Genomic DNA, 22063 nt, shown 5'->3' with positions numbered 1-22063 from the left:
CATAGATAATTTTTTTGATGTTACATAATCTTCACTGACACAATTTATGCGAAATTCGGTAAAAAGTACGGAAAACGATTTACGTTTAGAATATAGGCGGATCCGGAAATGGCATGGTAATATTAGAAACGAATTTGCCGGTAAAAAAATGTTATCCGTAAAAATGTGACAGCCAGAGGTGAACTAGCGGTATAAAAGAACAAGAGAAACGAAAAGATGGGGCTATTCATCAAATATTTCTTACTTCTAATATTTCTAGCATTTATGTACACATGTAGCTTGTTTATTTTTGCTAAGGGCTTCCTTTTGAAAAGAGTTGTTGTCGACCAGAACAGTTCTTGTGTTGTGGATTTTTCGTTATCCACAGACCATCATGGTCAACAGGGATGCTGGATGCACAGTCGGTACAACAAAGCCATAATAGTAGTTATAGATGCACTTAGATTTGACTTTATGAAATATGACAATACTTTAGAAAAGGATATTCCATATAAAAATAAACTGCCAATAATTAAAACATTATTGCAGAATAAACCAACCCAGTCTAAGTTGTACAAATTCATTGCCGACCCTCCAACAACGACATTCCAACGATTGAAAGGATTGACAACAGGAAGTCTGCCAACATTTGTTGATGCAGGAGCAAATTTTGCAAGTTCTGAGATCAAAGAAGATAATGTCATTGACCAGTTGGTAAAACAAGGAAAGGTCATCAAGTTTCTTGGAGACGATACATGGTTGAGTCTATTTCCTGGAAGATTCCAGAAAGCCTACCCGTTCCCTTCATTTAACGTGAAGGATCTCCATACAGTTGACGATGGCATCTTGAAGCACTTGTATGGCCAGTTGAACAAGAAGGACTGGACCGTAACAATCGCTCATTTTCTTGGAGTGGATCATTGTGGTCATCGCTATGGACCAGATCATCCAGCCATGGCAGACAAGTTGACACAGATGAATGGTGTCATTAGGTACAAATAAGTATTTATTTTCAAAGTAAATTGAAATGCCAAGTCTGGGGAGAATCTCAAGAGAATGAGATGTCATTAAATTGACCCTCGGAGGTATTATACTCAAATACTGAAATATCCTTAACCAATGTGTCATGTAATAAATAGATGAATATATAAAATAGAAACATGGTTGCAGCTTGTATTGCAGTGCAGCATAGTGATATATGGAAGACCATGCTGGAGTCATGCTGCAAGCCATGCTGTCCTTAAGCCTAGATTCAGCATGATGCCACCATGGTACTCTTACTATAGGTACTGTACTGATCATGCATGTTTCAACCATGCTGTCCTTTACACTGCAATTCTCATGTTTCAACCATGCTGTCATGCACCACTCACAGTATCTCAGAATCTTTTGGAATGGCTTTTTAGGTCACCTGAGACGAAGTCTCAAGTGACCTATTCTAATCGCCTTTTGTCCGTCGTCGTGCGTCGTGCGTCGTCCGTCGTGCGTCGTATGTCCGTAAACAATTTACATTTTCGACTTCTTCTCCAAAACTGCTGAAGCAATTTCAATGAAATTTTGCACAAACCTTCTAAGGCATAAGGCCAATCAAAATTGTGAATTATATGGTCCCCACCCCCCAGGGGGCTGTGGGAGGGGCCAAAAGGGGTAAAATTGAGTAAAATTTCAAAAATCTTCTTCTCTACTCACAGATGTGGTAGAATCAAATACTCTTCATAGATAGAAAGGTCTTAAGGTCCTTTACAAAAATTGTGAATTATATGACCCTGGGGTCTCTAGTTTCCCCCTGGGGAGGGGGTTAAGTTTACTATATTTTATATTGAGAAAACTCTTTTTTGCGCATTATTTGGTCATTTGTAATAGGAAATGAGTCAAATATTGTCAGAATTATCAGTATGAGATGGCCATTTAATCCTATTAACAAATTTTCTATGACTGACCCCCAGGGGCCTTAGGGGCGGGGTCAAAAGGGGTCAAATAGGCTAAAACTTCAAAAATCTTCTTCTGAAATTCTGGAAATGGTAGAAACAAATACTTTTCATAAATAGAAAGGTCTTAAGGTCCTTTACAAAAATTGTGAATTATATGACCCTGGGGTCTCACATTTCCCCCTGGGGAGGGGGTCAAGTTTACTATAGTTTATATAGGGAAAACACATTTATGAGCATTTTTTGCTCAATTTTCATTTGAAACGAGTCAAACTTGGTTAGAATTATTAGGCTGAGATAGCATTTTAATATCATATCCATATTGGTCCTGGCCGACCTCCTGGGGGCAGAGGGGCGGGGCCAAAAAAGGTCAAATAGGCTAAAACTTCAAAAATATTCTTTTAAAATTCTGGAAATGGTATAATCAAATACACTTTATAGATAAAAAGGTCTTAAAGTTTGTTTATAAAAATTGTAAATTATATGACCCTGGGATCTCCTGTTTCCCCTTGGGGAGGGGGTCAAGTTTACTATAGTTTATATAGGAAAAACACATTAATGAGCATTTTTTGCTGAATTTTCATAGGAAATGAGTCAAACTTGGTTAGAATTATTAGCCTGAGATAGCATTTTAATATCATATCCACATTGGTCCTGGCCGACCCCCTGGGGGTAGAGGGGCGGGGCTAAAAAAGGGTCAAATAGGCTAAAACTTCAAAAATCTTCTAAAATTCTGGATATACAGTGGAACTTCCCAAAACCAAACCTTCTCAAAACCGATCACCTCTAGAAACCGAACATGGATGTCATGTACGGAATTAATTCTTCTTTATTAATGGTATATAAAACTTCCCAAAACCGATCCCTCCCAATTTCGAATACCGGACCGATTTCGAGATCGAAATAGTCAAATGTAACTAAAATACACTTCTGAAAACCGGCCTTACCTGAGCGACACCGATAGATTGCATTGAGGTCTGATCAACCGACCGTGAAATACACACGTACCTGTACCATAGTTGTCGCATGCCATGTCCTGGGGCATGTATACAGATGTGAAGGTTATAGGTACACGGTAATTATACCCGAGATGGGGGTGTAATTATTTAATAATGTCTATTGTTTAGATATTTAACGAAGGTCTACCACGTGCACGCGGTTTGTTTACTGTGGGAAAACAAGCAGAGCTAGTAATAAAGAGAAAGTTTCGTATTCAAATCACACAGGTTTTTTATTTACTTATGTAGTCGTCGGATAACGTAAATTATCTGTATGAAGAAGCCGAAGCCATGTATTGTTTTAGAAAACGACTATGTCATATAATGACCGGCATCGACTGATCATCGTGTACTTAGACCATATAATTTGATTCTTGACGTAACCGGAAGCGATCGGCCGTATGTAAACTGTAGGTTAGTGCAGACGAGAACATCCCCAAGAACATTCACGCAACTAACTAACTAAACTACGTTTATAAGCGGTAACAAAGTCAAGATTGTTGTAATCCATTCCTTTTAAACGTATGATTCTCTCTTTTGTGGTAACATTTACATTAACAATTAATATCGGTCGGTTTTAACGAACACTAGCCATACATGCGGTACACTAGTTTAAAAACGACTTCCGATCGATTAAATTCGGATCGTAATGATCGGTATTCGGTTCACTTCTCCAAACCGAACCCTCTCTAAACCGACCGAAATTATATGCACAGATCATGATCGGTTTCGGGAGGTTCCACTGTAGTAGAATCAAATAATTATAGATGGAAAGGTCTTCAGGTGTTTTATAAAAACTGTGAATTATATGACCTTGGGGTCTTACGTTACCCCCTGGGGAGGGGTCAAGTTTACTTTAGTTTATAAGGAAAAACATATTTGTGAACATTATTTGCCCAATTTTCGTAGGAAATTAGTCAAACTTGATTAGAATTATTAGCCTAAGATATAGCATTTTAACATCCATATCCGTCCTCGATGACCCCCTGGGGGACCAGAGGGGCAGGACCAAACAGGGTCAAATTGATTAAAATTTCAAAAAATACCTCTAAGTTCACAGGTTTGATGGAAGCAAATACTCTTCATAGTCTAAAAAGGTCAAATTTATAAATCACTGACCAACTTCAAGGCCCAGCATATAGTGTTTATATGTCTTTAATTTGTTTTATTATTTGTTTCATTATATATTCTAACTCAGGTGACCGTTAAGGCCCATGGGCCTCTTGTATTCAGTACTGTTTATAGCAGAAATATTTAAGCATTATTCTCAATAAAGACAAAAAACCGACATTTTTCATGGACGCAAAGCGTGAAAAGAATGTCCATCCGTTTTTTCTCTATGACTTCATAACCCAAATAAATATTGAGAATAATGCTTATAATTTAATTCAGATAACTCACTCGGGTAATAATTAGGCATAAATTTCCATAAGTTTACTTTGCTTTACAATAAAACAAATTGAGTTGTGGCGCAGTGATAGCTTATCCAATAATTCAGTTTTGCCAATGACAGTGCCGCTTTTAAAAATCCCAGCAAAACTGTTTTTTTATGTATGACCTCATAATACATGACATACAATTCTTTCGGTCTATGGAACAATAAACTCTAAGATCTAACCTATTGAAATGAGTGTAACATATGAAATCAAATTATTAAAACACAAATGACTTCTCATTGTTTTCTGTCGGGTATTCAACTCATGATTTGGAATTTAAAAGAAAATGTTAACTTTAGTATTTTTCTATTCCTGAATGTTATATATTTTTCTTTTTTTGTTTATTTTAGCAACATTACGAGTCGTATGAAGGATGATACTATTCTGTTTGTGATGGGGGATCACGGTATGACATCCACCGGAGACCATGGGGGTGACAGTCATGATGAGCTGGAGGCCGGATTATTTATCTACAGTCCAGCACAAATTACCTCCCCTTCTACATCATCTAAGATGGTTAGTTTGTTTTCACTTCAATATTTTATGTTATAAATAATGCCATAAGTACATTTTGTCATAAGCAAATGGAAATCCACCCGTTCTCATCAAACAATGAAACCAAATTTAAAACACAACTTATGAAAAATTGTTTATTGTAAATAGAAATAATTAAAACTTCATTTGAGAAAAATAATTTATTATTTGACTATTTGGGACCAAAAAGTTAAGCAGGTGGTCTTTATGCAGTGGTGGTTGCTGTGGCAGTTTTTACAGTATATATACATAATATCTGGAATTCAGTCTTTTAGGTTTCATCTTTACAAGTGATACTGATTTTATTGTAGGATGTTCACGAGACAATAGCTCAGACCGATTTTGTACCCACACTAGCTCTTCTGATGGGAGTGCCAATTCCTTTCTCCAACTTGGGACAGATCATCACCGATCTCTTTAACCACTGTCCCTGGTGGGAAACAAGTACCAGTAAACTCAAACAGGTAAATCTTCAATCCCAGACATGCAGATACAGGAATAGCATATTGATGGTTTGTAATTTCAAATTTCTGGCTGAAGCAAATGAATACAAAATGTAACTCTCAAATACACAAATCCCACACAGGTAAGTTACACAAACCAAATGCAGGTAAACATATCTTACACAACTTTTTGTCCCACACAGATAAATGCACAGACCCAACATGTGTCTAACTGTTCAAGAATTTCATATACTAGGTAAAATACTGTTAAAAAAAAAATCACACACATATATCTGACAAACAAATTGTCTCAATGATTTAGAAAAAGTATACCATGTTCATGCATCTCCAAAATGCTTCAATATATTCTCAAGATAAAACATCCAATATCTCTGGAATATTATTGAAATCACTTCTTGATTTTCAAAATTTTCTGTTTGTAGGCATTCCATGCTGTAAAAGCCATGCGTCTGAATGCTATCCAGATAAGTTTGTATCTACAGGCCTACGCTCAGGTGTCTACAGACTTTCCTATCAAAAAGTACTATGAACTTGACAGTATGCTGACTAAAGCAGAACAGAACCTTCAGGCTTTAGTCACAGCCATGGTGAAATCGGGAGAGAACCAGCACATGGTCCGTCAGCTTGAGGAACTCCAACAGGTCTACAATTCCTACACGTCGCAGGTCAAGACAATATGTCAGGGAATCTGGGCAAAGTTTGACCTCGTTTCCATCACCATTGGAATTATGTCATTGATTGTGACTATCCTCATTAATCTTTATTTCGTCCAGCTGTCGTTTTGGAAGAAGTTTGAAGTGCCTAGTACTGTAATCGTGGTGATCCTATTCTGCTTGGTTTACATGGTGTACGCTGGATTTCACTGCTTCTTTGTGGGCGAAACTCTCAGCTCCTTCATGGTGTTTTTGTTAGGGATTATCAACATCGTCGTACTCATTATCGTTAATATTAAATTCTCACCGAAAACGCCAAAATTGATTTCGGATCTCATGGTTAATGAGAAGAAAGAGAAAACATTTCCATGGATGACATTTACATGTAATGCTATAGTGTGCTTGATATGTTTCTTATCATTTTTCAGTAACAGTTTTGTAGTCTATGAAGACACCATACTTCTTTTTCTTACACAAACATTAGTAGTGATAAACTCCATCAAAGTAATATCTCAAACTTTAAAGAAATATGACACGGGTCCAACAGATGCAAAACAAAAGCACAAAAAACAAAAACCTTTTGATATAATGTTGATACTTACTCATCCCTGTATGATAACTATCGCTATTACAGCTGTGATCTGTGTGTGCCTTCGACTGTCGATGAACTTTAAAGCTTGTCGAGAAGAACAACATACTTGTGAGTTATCCTTGTTTTTGCGTCCACTGTCCGGCCTCATTGACGATTTAGAACACCTGCGTAACTTACGATATTTTTTCAGTGTTGGATGTTTAGTTTTAACTGTTTTTCTCACAAGGAGGTTACTGTTCCGTTTTGGAAACCTGAACGGATTGTCCGGGAGTGTTGTGTGTGTAAGATACTTACTGCCTGTAAGTACATGTTGCTGTGGGCTACATTGGGCTCTCTATGCCCTACCTCAGAAAGTCCTGGATTCTCTGCCTGTCTGGCAGCAGACCTTCTTGCCTAAGTCTGTGCATATCCTCTCTGTAATATCGCTAGTCATAGTTTTCATCAAACCATTGACCATCCATCTAATTCGACGGAACAAAAACTCAATCATCGCAAACAAAGATGGAAACATCATTCCTCAGCTCTATAATAAAGTCAAACAGAATCTCCATCAGCAAGAGGAGCAGCCTCCGATGGTGTACGGCCTGGCCACGGTGTTCACTGCCTCCGTCATATGTCTGGCGGCCGTAGTTACCGTCCTACTGTCCATGTTGCTAGGTGACGGAGTGGCTCCCAGCATGTTCTTACTGACACTGACTATGTATTTCTCTTTGGAGTTGTATACAGCATATGTTATCACCGCTACAAGGGATGTTCAAGACGGTAATCTTTTAAAATTATATATTTTCTTTGATCAATTGATCAGTGATTGTCAAAACAGTAAATCTGACTTGTACTTTTATTTTGATACTGTTTCCTTTTCTATACTGCTCCTTTTAATACAAATAGTTTAAGAATTCTTTGGAGCATTTTTTTAGAATAATTAACGTTCATTTTTGTGTCGCCAGCGGCCTGCAACACAAAGGTATCACTATGTCGGTGTCGGATTCCGGTAAAAGGTTTCCGTGCTATTTATGGTCCGATTTAAACAAAATTTGGTTTATTGCTTGATACTGGTCAAAATCTGTTAATATTTACAAGAGTTACGGGACTATGAAATTGTCAAAACAGATAATTTCTTTGTTTATGTGCAATAACATTAATATATTTATCCAATTTTAACCAAACATGGTACATTGCTTGATATCAATGAGATCTCCTATGGGTTTCGATACTGGTCAAAATCCGTCAATATTTGCAAGAGTTACGGAACTTGATAACTTCACCTAATTATTAAAGGCCCACTACCTTTCCGGAGCAAAATTTAAAGGTTTCTTAAAAACATTAATAACAAAAGAAAATATATATCGATGGCTTAAGATGAGGTTACAACACCAAAAATATGCAAGATTTCCTGTCTAATGTACGATAACAGTGGAGATTAATTTCGCTGTTTTGTCATCTGGCGCAGTGATAGTCAACTACCACGCGGCATTTAGGACGACGGCGGGAAACATAAAACGACCCGCGTTATGAAAATTAACATTTTTTTTATTCTAATTAAATAGTTCTGAAGGCGATGATAAGTTTGCTTGTAAACGTATAGTTAATAACTTCTGCGACTCTACAAAATTATTGATCTCGTTTTACATTCCTATTTTAAAAATTAAAAGCCGTTTCGGAAAGGTAGTGGCCCTTTAACAATATTTTCTACTGTAAAAACTATTTTTTGTGATGTTTTTTAACTGCTGTGCAGGCGACATATCCACTTTCGTGGAATTCTTGTTAGGTACTTGCTGTAAAAACATTAAAGTGGATATTGTTTCCTTTTACATTTAAATGAAAATTAAACAAACATTACAGTAATTTTTTCTGATTTGATTATATAAATTAGTAAAGGTGTATCATAAAGAATTTAATGATGTAATGATTTCTTTTGAAACATAGACACATATAATTAGTTTTTTTTGTCTTTTTATTTTCAGCCACCTGGGATTTGATCAGTGCCGTTGTGTTCCATACCGTCCTCTCAAGTTTTTACTTCTACACAACTGGCCACCAGGCTACTGTCCCAGCCATCAGATTTGAGGCTGCCTTTGTCGGTTTCCATGGAGACTTCCAATACTACGCCCTTCCTGCTGCATTAATATATCTCAACACCTTTGCAGCTCATGTCCTACTCGGGGTCCTTGCACCACTTTGGGTGTTCTGGCCAATGGTCAAGAGTACCTTTACAGCCTTGATGACCAATACTGAAGTGGACAGGACATCTAAGGGAGATTTTGCATTGTTTGAAGATGAGGAGCTATTGAAGAAGAGGATGTTTCAGCTGTTTACCTGTCTTACACTTTTTAGTGGTATCAAGGTAGGTTTGGTTTGCCTAGTCTAATGTCCTGCTGTCATGGTCATTTTAAAGATGCGCTAGGTGTAGATGTTAGAGGAAAGCAGAAGTACCCAATAAAACCACTGATCTGGCAACTGTCACACTAGGTACAAGTCAAGATATTTTGTCTCCTTCTTTTAGAAGGTGATATTTGGGGGAAAAGTTCACTGTATGATCAGTTCAATTCATTGATTATATTAGGTCAGGTATCTATGTCATTGATCATTTGTTACCAGGTATATACATTGTGTACCTCAGGGTATAATTCAGCTATGGTTCATATGGTGTTGTACTAACCTGGTAGAATAAGTAATAACTGAGAGCGTATGGTAGCCAAAGGTCCTTATTTTAGATTCACCAGGTTGGTTAAACTCATTCTCTCAGGTTAGTTAAACACCATATTACTGACCAAATAAAAATATTTAATTTTAACAATCTTCTATTTTCTTTTTCAGGTACTGGGAGCAGTGTGTGCAGCAGGGATTCATCGCAGACATCTAATGGTGTGGAAGATCTTTGCTCCTCGTTTTGTGTTTGAGGCTGTATCGTGCTTCAGTGTGCTGGGAATGTGCCTATTGATGTTTCTATTTGTCGTCAGAATTAACCAAACTCTTGCTTCTTGGGTTAAAGTACTAGAGCCAAAACAGAACCAAGATTAGCCTTATCTACAACCAGGCTTCAAACCCAATAGTTTACACCAAATATGTGTTCATGTCACTTGCTATATATTGTACCTCGGTTAATATTGTAAGGTATTTTACTTGTCATTATTTTAAAAATCACAATTTGGTAAAAAATCATTTTATCAAATCCGTCTACTAAAAGCAGAAAATATATTTTTGAAATGTTTTCTATGAATATTTCTGGACACTAAGTTGGTGCAATATGACATAATCCTAGTAACTCATTTACAAAAATTGCTACTTTTTAAAATCACTCACTTAAAACCCAATACCTTTACTCGAACATGTGATGATTTCAGAAACACTCAAGTATGAGGGAAAATCTTGCATAGTGCATCAAGTTATTTGTTTTTGCCATGGTGATCGAGTGGTTAAAATGTCTATAAAATTTTACCCACACCTAGCCAAGGACGTATATGAGAAGGATAAGTCACACTGGGTTTTGGGGGAGTACAAGGCAGGAGCTTTTGTGTTTGTGCACTGACATTGACGTTGGGCGATGATTGATTTTCCTTTGATATCCGACGGTGCAGCCTTTGATGTAGCTTGGGGGTGCGAGGGTTACCATCTTACTTTCTGGACGGGCCGTCATTTCATGAGCTGTCGTATTTTTTTAACAAAAATTTAAGACATATCCTCTAGATCTTCCGTCCTTAAAACAAGTTATAAACGTTGTGAAATTTAATAAACTTTACATTGGTGTTTCGTTGACTCGATAAGACTAGTATTTGTTGAGAAAAATGGTTTTTATTCCTGGTTCATAGGCGTCTCATGTGATGTTTAGTAATGTAAAGAGAGTCCGAATCCTTCTCACTTAGCATTATAGTCCATGGATCTTTGGACCACAAGGTTTAAGTCATGGTGGGCAGGACTTATTGACACTTACAGTTGGTGCTTTTCCTCTAAGTACTCAGACTTTCATCTTTACTCACTTAAAACCCAATACCTTTACTCGAACATGTGATGATTTCAGAAACACTCAAGTATGAGGGAAAATCTTGCATAGTGCATCAAGTTATTTGTTTTTGCCATGGTGATCGAGTGGTTAAAATGTCTATAAAATTTTACCCACACCTAGCCAAGGACGTATATGAGAAGGATAAGTCACACTGGGTTTTGGGGGAGTACAAGGCAGGAGCTTTTGTGTTTGTGCACTGACATTGACGTTGGGCGATGATTGATTTTCCTTTGATATCCGACGGTGCAGCCTTTGATGTAGCTTGGGGGTGCGAGGGTTACCATCTTACTTTCTGGACGGGCCGTCATTTCATGAGCTGTCGTATTTTTTTAACAAAAATTTAAGACATATCCTCTAGATCTTCCGTCCTTAAAACAAGTTATAAACGTTGTGAAATTTAATAAACTTTACATTGGTGTTTCGTTGACTCGATAAGACTAGTATTTGTTGAGAAAAATGGTTTTTATTCCTGGTTCATAGGCGTCTCATGTGATGTTTAGTAATGTAAAGAGAGTCCGAATCCTTCTCACTTAGCATTATAGTCCATGGATCTTTGGACCACAAGGTTTAAGTCATGGTGGGCAGGACTTATTGACACTTACAGTTGGTGCTTTTCCTCTAAGTACTCAGACTTTCATCTGTCAAAGTCTGATAATCCTACAATGACCCTATAGCTGTTCACAAAAGAGGACAAACAGCAGTTAACCAATAGATTGGTTTATCACATCACCAAGTATCATTGTCTACGTACAAGTCATTCTTATGTTCTGTTAAGCTTTAAAACAATTTCATTTCTGTAAGATAAGTTTTCTTGTTGGAACTCAATTTGTTGCTAGTTTTGTATACCAATTCTCATCAAGTTATCATTAACATAGGAACAGACATTTCAAAGGGAGGTGATTATAATTTGCCAAAATTTTGTATTAAAATATTTTGATACCTTTAATGTGTGTTTGTGATGCATTCACCTAATCAATGAAGAAGCTTTTTCGTGTCCTTGTTATCTATTACAAATGATCTGTTGTCCAAGCTATTATCATCGTTTTCGTGTCATCTTTTCTAACATCCAAATATTGAAGGCCCAATATGCATATATTTATGGATTTTTTCATGATAATCGTATGACTATTGACTAATGTGTAAAATATTGACAGAAAATTCCAAAAGAACACAAAATAATTTAGATTAAACCTAATATAGGGTATACTTCATCCTCAATACTCCAGGGGTCACTTTCACTGATTGACATCATATCCACCATGGACTATCTCATAATAAATTTGCAGGCAGTTCAGGAGAAAAAAAACTGATCAATTACAGGCCAAAAGAGACTTCCTTTGAAGATAACGGAGAGAGAGACGCCCAATTTCAAAGCAACACTGTCAACCGCAGCGTACTGTTATAAAATTCCTTTGATATACATAAAAGTATTAAATAACATGAGTCTTCTGTTGCCTCTAGTTTTACTATGAGATAGTCCAGGATGGATATAGCATCGTTGATAGTAACCCCTGGAGTGTCGAAGATGGGTATACCTCAAATCATGCAAACAGTGCATTCTGATAAAGTGACGATCCTTTCAAAAAACAGATAATTAATGTCGCTCAGGTTAATCATCAGTTTTCGAGAACATTGTATCAAAATCAGTTCATTGTAACTTTTTCCAAGCAGCAGTTGCTGCTGAACAAGGCATCTTGGATATTGCCGATATAAGTTATAAACCCAAACAAGATGTAGGTATAGTCAGTCAGTTAAAGGTACATCAAAGGACTGAATTTCCCAATCTGTCCTGTTGCCTCTAATTTTACTATGAGATAGTCCCGAGGTGTAGAGATCAGAAGCCCTGGAATATCGAAGATGATGGTAAGTGTGTCTTCAAAAAGTTTAAAACATTTGATTGTTTTCAACCATAATATAATCACTAATGTATAATTGTATTTGACATAATAAGCGCCCCACCTGATAATTTAAGAGCTACTCTCTTTTTGAGGCCTCAACTTTACTTACATTGACATATATACAGCCTGAAACTATGGAAATCTGAAAGATTTATCTATTTGATTTCTTAATGGCTCATCTTTGCATTAATGTTGTGAAATATTAGCACAATTCTGATGCTATTAACTGTATGCGCCCTTCATATATTTTCTTAACTGCCCTGAGTACTTATTGGGTCAAATACAGCATATAATGATCACTAGAAATTTAATCTTGTACATTGAAAGGATTTTTTTTTGTCTTTGAGAAAAAATGTTAAAAAAGTTTTTGAATGCTTTATAGCTAATAGACTCTAAAAATTTACCAAACCATAAGACAAGAGTGATATTAACTGGTTTGATATAGAGTGCATCCTCGATATTCAAGAGGTTCCGATCACTTACGATCTCTACACCCCTGGACTATCTCATAGTTAAACTGGAGGCAACAGAACAGAACAGGTAATTTAGTCATTTGATGTAAATCAAAAGAACCGTATAACGGTACACTGTGGTCGACTGTGTGGCTTTGATGTTAGATGTCGCTCTCTCTGTAGTCTTCAAAGGAAATCTTTGCTAGCCTGTGACTGGTCAAATGTTTTCCGCTGAGCTGTCTTCAACTTCAATATGAGATAGTCCAGGGGTGTAGAGATCGTAAGTGATCGGAACCCCTGGAGTATCGAGAATGTATAGAGTGGTGTTATAATAATAAAAGCTGTTCACATAAAATAAGATGCAGCCATAAAGTACTGAAGAATGAAAAAGTTGTTCAAATACATTACCTTGACCTTCTTTCATGAGACAAATTAAAAATCAAAATTCTTAGTGTATCAATCATGGCATCTTTAATACACTGTTATGATTTAAATAAACATTGAAAACAATTCACAAAATACAGTTCCAGAGTTCAGAAACATTTAGCGGATTTATCTAAGGTGGTCTCTAATGTCCAATAGGTAGCAATTCCTTCTCTGACTGAATTCCATGATAAGTTGGTAACACAAATCTGCAAAACAGAAAAATTAAGTTGTTCATTTTGCATCAAAAGTACTAAGTGTGTACAAATACTCTTCTCATATAACCTAAAGCAGACTAATCTTAGATTATTTATAGCTACGTTTATTATGTCAATCAATAACCATTGCTGTAGTCAATGGTATCTAAGGAAGAGGAAAGTTAATATCAAAATTTATACTTTTTAAAAACCTATAGTTCAGAAAAGTATTGTCTTTCTATACATCTCTAGTTAGGCTCACACTCAGAGCATCCCCCAATAAACCAATGAATGTTTTTGACTCTTGGAGTGTAGATAACATAGCATCTAGTTTTGACCTCTCAGGAATGATAATTTGACTTTCAATATTTTAACTTAATTACAGTCAAGAATTAGGAAAACAATATTACAATGCAAGTATTGTTTCAGACCTTGCATTTAACATTCGAAGTCACTTTCATAAAATAGCAAGTGCTGTAAATTTGAATTCGCTAAAAATATCTTTATACTTATAATTAAATCTCCATATTCACATTTTAATTTTGTTATAAACAATATTATTTATTGTATAATATATCAACATTACTGTAAATGTGGAGAAATCTGCACTTGCTCTTTTTAACAAGTGGTGCCTCTTAATAGTTTCCATTAAAATCAATTTATACTTGCTAAAAGGAACAATTGCATATTTTCCCATTTGCTACTCTGGGACATCTTCTTGCAAATAGCAATTGCAAGTACAGAAGCCTGTGCTTTGCCAATAAGTTTCCTGTGACCATATAAGTTCCATAGACTTAGACAATGGACTTGATTTGACAACTACCTGGTAATGCTTTCATCTGTATCAGATATATCTATAAAATGAGTGCACAACTTTGCATGTAATGATAGATTAATTTTTAGCCAGAACTTTACATATATATTATATTCTTTATTTGAGTTAGCTCCCTTGCGGGTAGTTATCTAATGTGACTTCATTATTTTGTGAGTGCAATTCGCATCGTTTCCTCCGAGAATTATGATGTTACAATCGCAAACACATGTCGTAACAATCAATACATACATGTACACGCAACATATTTGCCATTTTCTTAAAATTCCTATAGGTGTAATTTCACATGTTTAAACTTTTAACCTCATGAAAGTCTATTTAGTAATCCCCTTATGAAGAAATTAATGATTGATATTAACATATTTTGACCTGTTCTTTCTGATGGTATAGTCATATTTTGGACATTTTACTTGCTAAAGTATGCCGCAAGTGCAGATATTAAACTCTGTATTATACAAATATAGAATAGTTTGCAATGACCAAAACATGTGTTTAAGTACTGATGGTTTAAATTACCTTGTTTAATCATCATACTACATCATTCACCCTTTTTAGGTAATTCATATGATTGTTTGATGTATGGGATACGGCCTAGGATTGGTTTGAAGTTACATAAGAATATCAGCATCGCCAATGCTGTACCTCCATATCTGATTGCCGATCCAGCACTGAAAGAGAAACAAAATATATATATCAATAATATTATAAAATAGATGTACTTGGTTTAACTTGCATACAGAACAACAGGGATCATTTTGTAGTCCCTATGTTTTGGAGGGGCCCTTTTGTCATATGGTTTGACCTCTATGTTTCAGTATTTCTTAATGGTCCCTTAAATAAGAATTGTGAAATTCTTGAAAATGACCCCCCCCTCTCCTCTGTCCTGTAACAAAACAGTACTGTATATGAAAACTACCTTGAATTTAATGAATTTATTATACATTTACATGATTAAGCAAGAACATAATGAGGAATAATAGAACAACCAGGAAGACAAAGACTGAAAAAATTAAACTCTAATCATATGAACTGAATTAGTTCTGTAACATATCCCTTCTTTTACATTTGGAAAAAAAAATCAACAGAGAAAAAATAAGTTGGAGTACCAGTTAATGGCAATACAAAATTCTATCATTCAAAAAAAAGTCATAAAATTATACATGATCATGTTTTCTTTGTATTGTAAGAAAGTTACAATTTCTAGTATTTCAATTTACCAGGTAGTTGCAATCTTTACTACAGTAGTCATATTAAAGCTGAATTATAGTTTTACCATAGGAAATTGACAGTCTGTCAATAATGTATAGTATAATACAAATAAATAATGTCAACTCTTTATACAATAATATATAAAATATCAAAGAAACACAATTTAATAAAGCATGACAATTTATTGACTCGTGCCCTATTCGGGCCTCGAACTCACAATCTACAGCACCCAATCGCTTAGCCAAACATACCGGCGCCTTCAAGAAATTGTGTTTCTTTGATATTTACTATTATATATATATATATATAATTATTATGTAACTTTTATATATATATATGTAGCAGGATTTGAGTGAAGCTCAGTAGGTAGAGCCTTCGACTTGTGTTTGAAGGTCCCGGGTTTCAATCCATTCCTGGCCTAGCCCCTACATTTTCTTAGATACTGTTACAAAATTGGCACCCAATTTAAATAACCATGATGGTGTACTACCTGTATAAGGGTCTCATATGTCTTCGAAGGCAAAGACTTTGAAAAAGGAAGGAGGAGTGTAGCAAGATTGGACTGGGTTGACCATCTGTGACAAGGTAGTTAATTAGTAATAGCTCAGTTGGTAGAGCATTCGGCAAGTATTTGGAGATCCCGGGTGCGAATCCCGGCCTGGCCTCTACATTTTCTCCTCTCCAGCTGTTACACAAATACATACTCTATATATTATCAAGGACTGGATGAGAAGGATAAGTCACTCAGGGTCTTGGATGAATATGTCGCAAGTGTTGTTGTGTTTGTGCACTGAACGTCACTATGGGCGACAACTTATTTTTCTTTGATGTCTGCTGGCGCAACCTTTGATGTAGCTTGCAGACCTGTGCAAGGGTTACGGTCTTACTTTCTGAAGCTGACCGTCATTGTATGAAATGTTGTAATTTTTTAATGGAAATTTTTGACATTTCAATAGACATTGTAAAATGTATTACGGTTTGCTTTGACTCTATAAGACATGTATCTACGGTTCCTAGGCGTCTTGCGTGGTGTTTAGTTGTTAATGTAAAGAGATAGTTACAAATCCTTCCCACTTATTAATCATTGATATTATTGACAGAACGTCAAGCTCCTGAGTCCTGTAGAATAACTGACTGTACATGTATATGGTTATCCTTGTCAAGAGGTCTGCAGCTGAAGTTATACCAAGTCAAGTTTATCATTCCACAATTAAATACTCAAATATATCACATTAGGCATACAATGTACATGTACTTAAAAATAATTCATCTGCACACACGGTTTTATTTGAAATAAATTACTTCAGAATTCTAGCCGATAGTTATAAAAACCGGTCTTATATTCAAGGCGTAGAATGACCTAGATCAAGGTCGGGAGTTTAAACTATCCCCGAATTCAGTGAAATATGAGTATATAGTATATCGAATTATGTGTTACCTGTGGCGCATCATGAATTGTCCTCGTTTGCTTGCAAAATATTCACCCATTGCTATAATTCGACCGAGCATGAACTTATTTCGTCCACTTGGGGTTGGCAATCGTGTTTGGGTCGACATCTTGCTTTTTTAAGCGCTAGTTCAACAGAGATTTTTACAGGTGCGTTCGGTTCACTACTACTCGCAGCTTATAATTACCTCCCTTGGTTTTAAAGACACAAGTCAACCTGCATAAAGTCATTTTCAGATTTAAGAATACCAAAACTTCCCAATTTCCAAATGAAGGTCCGTTTGAAATTGACTGACGCTTTCATTTTTGGGAAAAAATAGTTAAAATATCAGCCAAATTAATGCAGTATTTCATTTCTAAATTCTACCAAGTTTAATTCTTGTGTAGTAAGAACACATGTAATCTATTTAAATGTGTATTCAGACCTGTTGTCTCTATCGAACATTTTCCGTTTTCAAAAGTTTCTATAGGTCAGATTAAATGCCAATATATTTATTTCACTCATATATACCTAATGTACGTGAGTTACTGGTTTATCCTATGAAATGCACTCATACTGTGTCAGCTATTTTTATGCAGGTTTGAATGACTATAAAGAACACAAACAATAGGGTTTGTATTAAAGAAAACACAATTTTCCTGAACGGAGACTTGACATACAGGTGCGGTTTTCTTCGAACTTTTCTTCAAAATTGCAAGATACCATACAAACGCAATTGTTAAATTATAATAAAAACGTCGATGTATGAGTCTAGAGTAAATTACTCTATGTGGATATGAAGGATAGGGATATTCTACCATCGGGATCACAAAATGTTGTAAAAATGGTATGACCTCGAATACAATATCCACATTGCTCGTATACAGATATAAAAGAGTCTTATAATCTACACGCGTATTTCCAAAGATTACGTTTCACAAACCATTATGCCAAAGAGATCAATAAAGTGGCACAGTTAATTTCAACAGCGCAATTGAGGGCTATTTTTGTGCCATTTTGCTGAAACGGGGATGCTATCCCCTTATTGAGGGCACTTTGTATAGTTGTGTATAATGATTTTGAAAAGAAAAGAATACTCTTTCCAACGGTAAACGTTTTTATGCTAGAAATGTGATGTTTAGCCTCTTCTCTGGGAGCTTTCCACCACATATAGTAGGCCTTTACACGAATGAATATGCAATGTAGAATATGATTTTTAACCGTTTTTTATCTAGATTTCTAAAACGACCAAAACTGGTCACTCGGTCCATTTAACTATATAAACTGTAACTGTTTCTCATATCCATGTGGTCAAAAATAATGCTAGAGACTTTTATTTTTTGTTTCGGAAAGGTAGCCTAGTGGCCCTTTCATGAATATCATGAAGTTGATTATTTTTTACAATCAATGTGAAAGCATTTAAATTACCAATCTTCAAAAATGAATTGTCATAAGGACTATGACAGCTAACTGTGAACAGGACAATTCGTCAAGCTTTCCTATTATTGCTTCCTAATAAATAATGCTGTATGGTAGCCTTCTTAACTTTTTTGGAAGCTAATTAGTGTTGTGTTCTTATGAGAGTTACTTCCCTTCCATTGACTAAAGACGCGAGGCAAACTGGGACTGTCCTTTCCTGAAAACTAGTGAAAACGATTGTGTGCAAGTTGCTTTTCTGGGGTTGCCCTTTGAATATTTCCACAATTCATCATTGGAAAACATGTTGAGGGATATGTTAGATTCAATAAAGCCATTTTGATTATTTGGTTCGTTTAGCTTAAAGATGCTCCACCGCCGACAGAACATAAATGATATTCATCATTTGAACAATAATTGGTGTTTAATCATGTAAATATATGTCTAATTAATAAAAAAATAATAATTTTAAACAATTTATTTTGCCTTTGGTGCCTGCGCAATCAGTACTTCATTCCATATAGGATATAGTGTCATGGATTTTTTCCGGGATACAATTAATTGTTTTTTTTTTATATTTTTAACTTGAAGTAAAATTAGAAGCTCAAACTTTTCAATGGTGGTAATGGTGTAAATTAATTAATTTTTGTATCTGAAGTAAAAACTGAATCGTCTGCTCCTGATTTTGATAGTGAAAAAATACCATTTGTCAGCGGTGGGGCATCTTTAATGTCCTATTAAAAGCCAGGTTCAAGTAAGGACGTGTCACGTTTGGTAGTAGAGGAAAGAGAGAGTACCCGGATCAAATTACCAACCAACAGTTATATTTATTACCCGATAGCTGCCCCACATGGGATTCGAACTCGCGACTCAAGGTCTCGGTTTGTTTTGATTTTTCGGAACTAGAACGAATCTACGCACCCGGTCTACTAAAGACGACACAATTATCTGTCAAAAAGTCTTTTGAGCTACAATATTGCAGCTATAATGGAACATCTTCACCACTCGGCCACGACGGCCAAAAGGAATTTTTCTATATTAGATTGAAGACGAAACTCTCAGGGTTTACAAAGTAAACAACATTTGTAAACTCAAGTATTTAAAGTGAATAGTCGGGCAAAGAAAACCAGTCTAAATGCGTTCATTGGTCTTCCAAAAGTTCTCACATATTAATACGACGGCCAAGTTCTACTTACGTTTCCCAGTTCTGACCATTAAAGTAAAGGAAAGTTGAAAGCATTGAAAGCGAGGCTGCGTGTAAATGTAACCACGGACATAGTCAGCCGGGAGGACGTTTTAGGATTCCTATACTTTAAATTAATTTCTTCGTACGCAGACAGAGATTTTGGCGAGAGATTTTATTTTTCTATTTCATAAGGAATTATACTGGATACATTCACACCATTTTTACCGACTTTAGCCATCCTTGCCCGACTGTTCACTTAAAAAAAAAAAAAAAAAAAAAAAAAAAAAAAGTCTGTTTAGGGTTACCCGACCGACCCTAATTTTTGTTTCCACTTTTCTCCGAAATTGTTTTTAAAATGTCGGGATTTCGATCTCTGACTCCGGGTCATTTTAGAGTGAAAGACAAAAAAAAAATGCCAATGTAACCCTAAACATATTTATTGGCTTTATTTAGTTTTTAATTGTTGCTAATTCGAATCCCACATTTGATTGTTGCCAGATACTGATTGCAAATCGATGGTTTTTTTCTCATGGTATTCCGACTTTCCTCCACCATCTAAACATTAATATGGCACGTCCTTAAATGACCCTGGTCGTTAATACTTAACAGGAGGTTAAACTAATCAAACTAAAACTTTGCAACTGATTTTTAACCGTTTTTTTGTAAGTGCTGTCTGAACACAGGCTCATATCCATGTGGTCAAAAATAATGCTAGAGACTTTTATTTTTTGTTTCGGAAAGGTAGCCTAGTGGCCCTTTCATGAATATCATGAAGTTGATTATTTTTTACAATCAATGTGAAAGCATTTAAATTACCAATCTTCAAAAATGAATTGTCATAAGGACTATGACAGCTAACTGTGAACAGGACAATTCGTCAAGCTTTCCTATTATTGCTTCCTAATAAATAATGCTGTATGGTAGCCTTCTTAACTTTTTGGAAGCTAATTAGTGTTGTGTTCTTATGAGAGTTACTTCCCTTCCATTGACTAAAGACGCGAGGCAAACTGGGACTGTCCTTTCCTGAAAACTAGTGAAAACGATTGTGTGCAAGTTGCTTTTCTGGGGTTGCCCTTTGAATATTTCCACAATTCATCATTGGAAAACATGTTGAGGGATATGTTAGATTCAATAAAGCCATTTTGATTATTTGGTTCGTTTAGCTTAAAGATGCTCCACCGCCGACAGAACATAAATGATATTCATCATTTGAACAATAATTGGTGTTAAATCATGTAAATATATGTCTAATTAATAAAAAAAATAATTTTAAACAATTTATTTTGCCTTTGGTGCCTGCGCAATCAGTACTTCATTCCATATAGGATATAGTGTCATGGATTTTTTCCGGGATACAATTAATTATTTTTTTTAAAATATTTTTAACTTGAAGTAAAATTAGAAGCTCAAACTTTTCAATGGTGGTAATGGTGTAAATTAATTAACTTTTGTATCTGAAGAAAAAACCTAAATCGTCTGCTCCTGTTTTTGATAGTGAAAAAATACTATTTGTCAGCGGTGGGGCATCTTTAATGTCCTATTAAAAGCCAGGTTCATGTAAGGACGTGCCAGGTTTGGCGGTAGAGGAAAGAGAGAGTACCCGGATCAAATTACCAACCAACAGTTATTACCCGATAGCTGCCCCACATGGGATTCGAACTCGCGACTCAAGGTCTCGGTTTGTTTTGATTTTTCGGAACTAGAACGAATCTACGCACCCGGTCTACTAAAGACGACACAATTATCTGTCAAAAAGTCTTTTGAGCTACAATATTGCAGCTATAATGGAACATCTTCACCACTCGGCCACGACGGCCAAAAGGAATTTTTCTATGTTAGATTGAAGACGAAACTCTCAGGGTTTACAAAGTAAACAACATTTGTAAACTCAAGTATTTAAAGTGAATAGTCGGGCAAAGAAAACCAGTCTAAATGCGTTCATTGGTCTTCCAAAAGTTCTCACATATTAATACGACGGCCAAGTTCTACTTACGTTTCCCAGTTCTGACCATTAAAGTAAAGGAAAGTTGAAAGCATTGAAAGCGAGGCTGCGTGTAAATGTAACCACGGACATACAGCCGGGAGGACGTTTTAGGATTCCTATACTTTAAATTAATTTCTTCGTACGCAGACAGAGATTTTGGCGAGAGATTTTATTTTTCTATTTCATAAGGAATTATACTGGATACATTCACACCATTTTTACCGACTTTAGCCATCCTTGCCCGACTGTTCACTTAAAAAAAAAAAAAAAAAAAAAAAAAAAAAAGTCTGTTTAGGGTTACCCGACCGACCCTAATTTTTGTTTCCACTTTTCTCCGAAATTGTTTTTAAAATGTCGGGATTTCGATCTCTGACTCCGGGTCATTTTAGAGTGAAAGACAAAAAAAAAATGCCAATGTAACCCTAAACATATTTATTGGCTTTATTTAGTTT

The 22063-nt window shown here is 35.7% G+C and overlaps 1 protein-coding gene and 1 long non-coding RNA gene across 2 annotated transcripts; one reads left to right on the top strand and one right to left on the bottom strand.

Annotated features, from left to right (window-relative positions):
- The first annotated feature begins 121 nt into the window (after positions 1 to 121).
- LOC138333632 (GPI ethanolamine phosphate transferase 3-like) lies at positions 122 to 11558 on the top strand. The gene is made up of 6 exons (XM_069282129.1): positions 122 to 971; positions 4692 to 4857; positions 5187 to 5339; positions 5762 to 7346; positions 8549 to 8928; positions 9402 to 11558. The coding sequence occupies exons 1-6, from the start codon at positions 217 to 219 to the stop codon at positions 9603 to 9605; spliced, it is 3243 nt and encodes a 1080-aa protein (XP_069138230.1). The 5' UTR covers positions 122 to 216; the 3' UTR covers positions 9606 to 11558.
- A 1833-nt stretch (positions 11559 to 13391) lies between these two features.
- On the bottom strand, positions 13392 to 17196 carry LOC138333631 (uncharacterized). Its single transcript, XR_011210006.1, has 3 exons — positions 17037 to 17196; positions 14906 to 15057; positions 13392 to 13569 (listed from the first exon to the last, which is right to left on the bottom strand). It is a non-coding gene; the product is annotated as an uncharacterized lncRNA (long non-coding RNA).
- Between the last annotated feature and the right edge of the window lie 4867 nt (positions 17197 to 22063).

Source organism: Argopecten irradians, chromosome 10, assembly GCF_041381155.1.
Source record: "Argopecten irradians isolate NY chromosome 10, Ai_NY, whole genome shotgun sequence".
In the NCBI taxonomy this organism is placed as follows: domain Eukaryota; kingdom Metazoa; phylum Mollusca; class Bivalvia; order Pectinida; family Pectinidae; genus Argopecten; species Argopecten irradians.
Note: the sequence above shows the minus strand (reverse complement) of the source record. Positions and strands in the feature narration are given on the sequence as shown.

What these genes read in the sequence shown, in the direction of transcription:
- LOC138333632 (XM_069282129.1), top strand. Translation starts at nt 217, where the DNA reads ATGGGGCTATTCATCAAATATTTCTTACTTCTAATATTTCTAGCATTT. An exon ending in CAGATGAATGGTGTCATTAG is followed by an intron (nt 972 to 4,691) that starts GTACAAATAAGT and finishes TGTTTATTTTAG; the next exon opens with CAACATTACGAGTCGTATGA. An exon ending in CACTTTTTAGTGGTATCAAG is followed by an intron (nt 8,929 to 9,401) that starts GTAGGTTTGGTT and finishes TTTCTTTTTCAG; the next exon opens with GTACTGGGAGCAGTGTGTGC.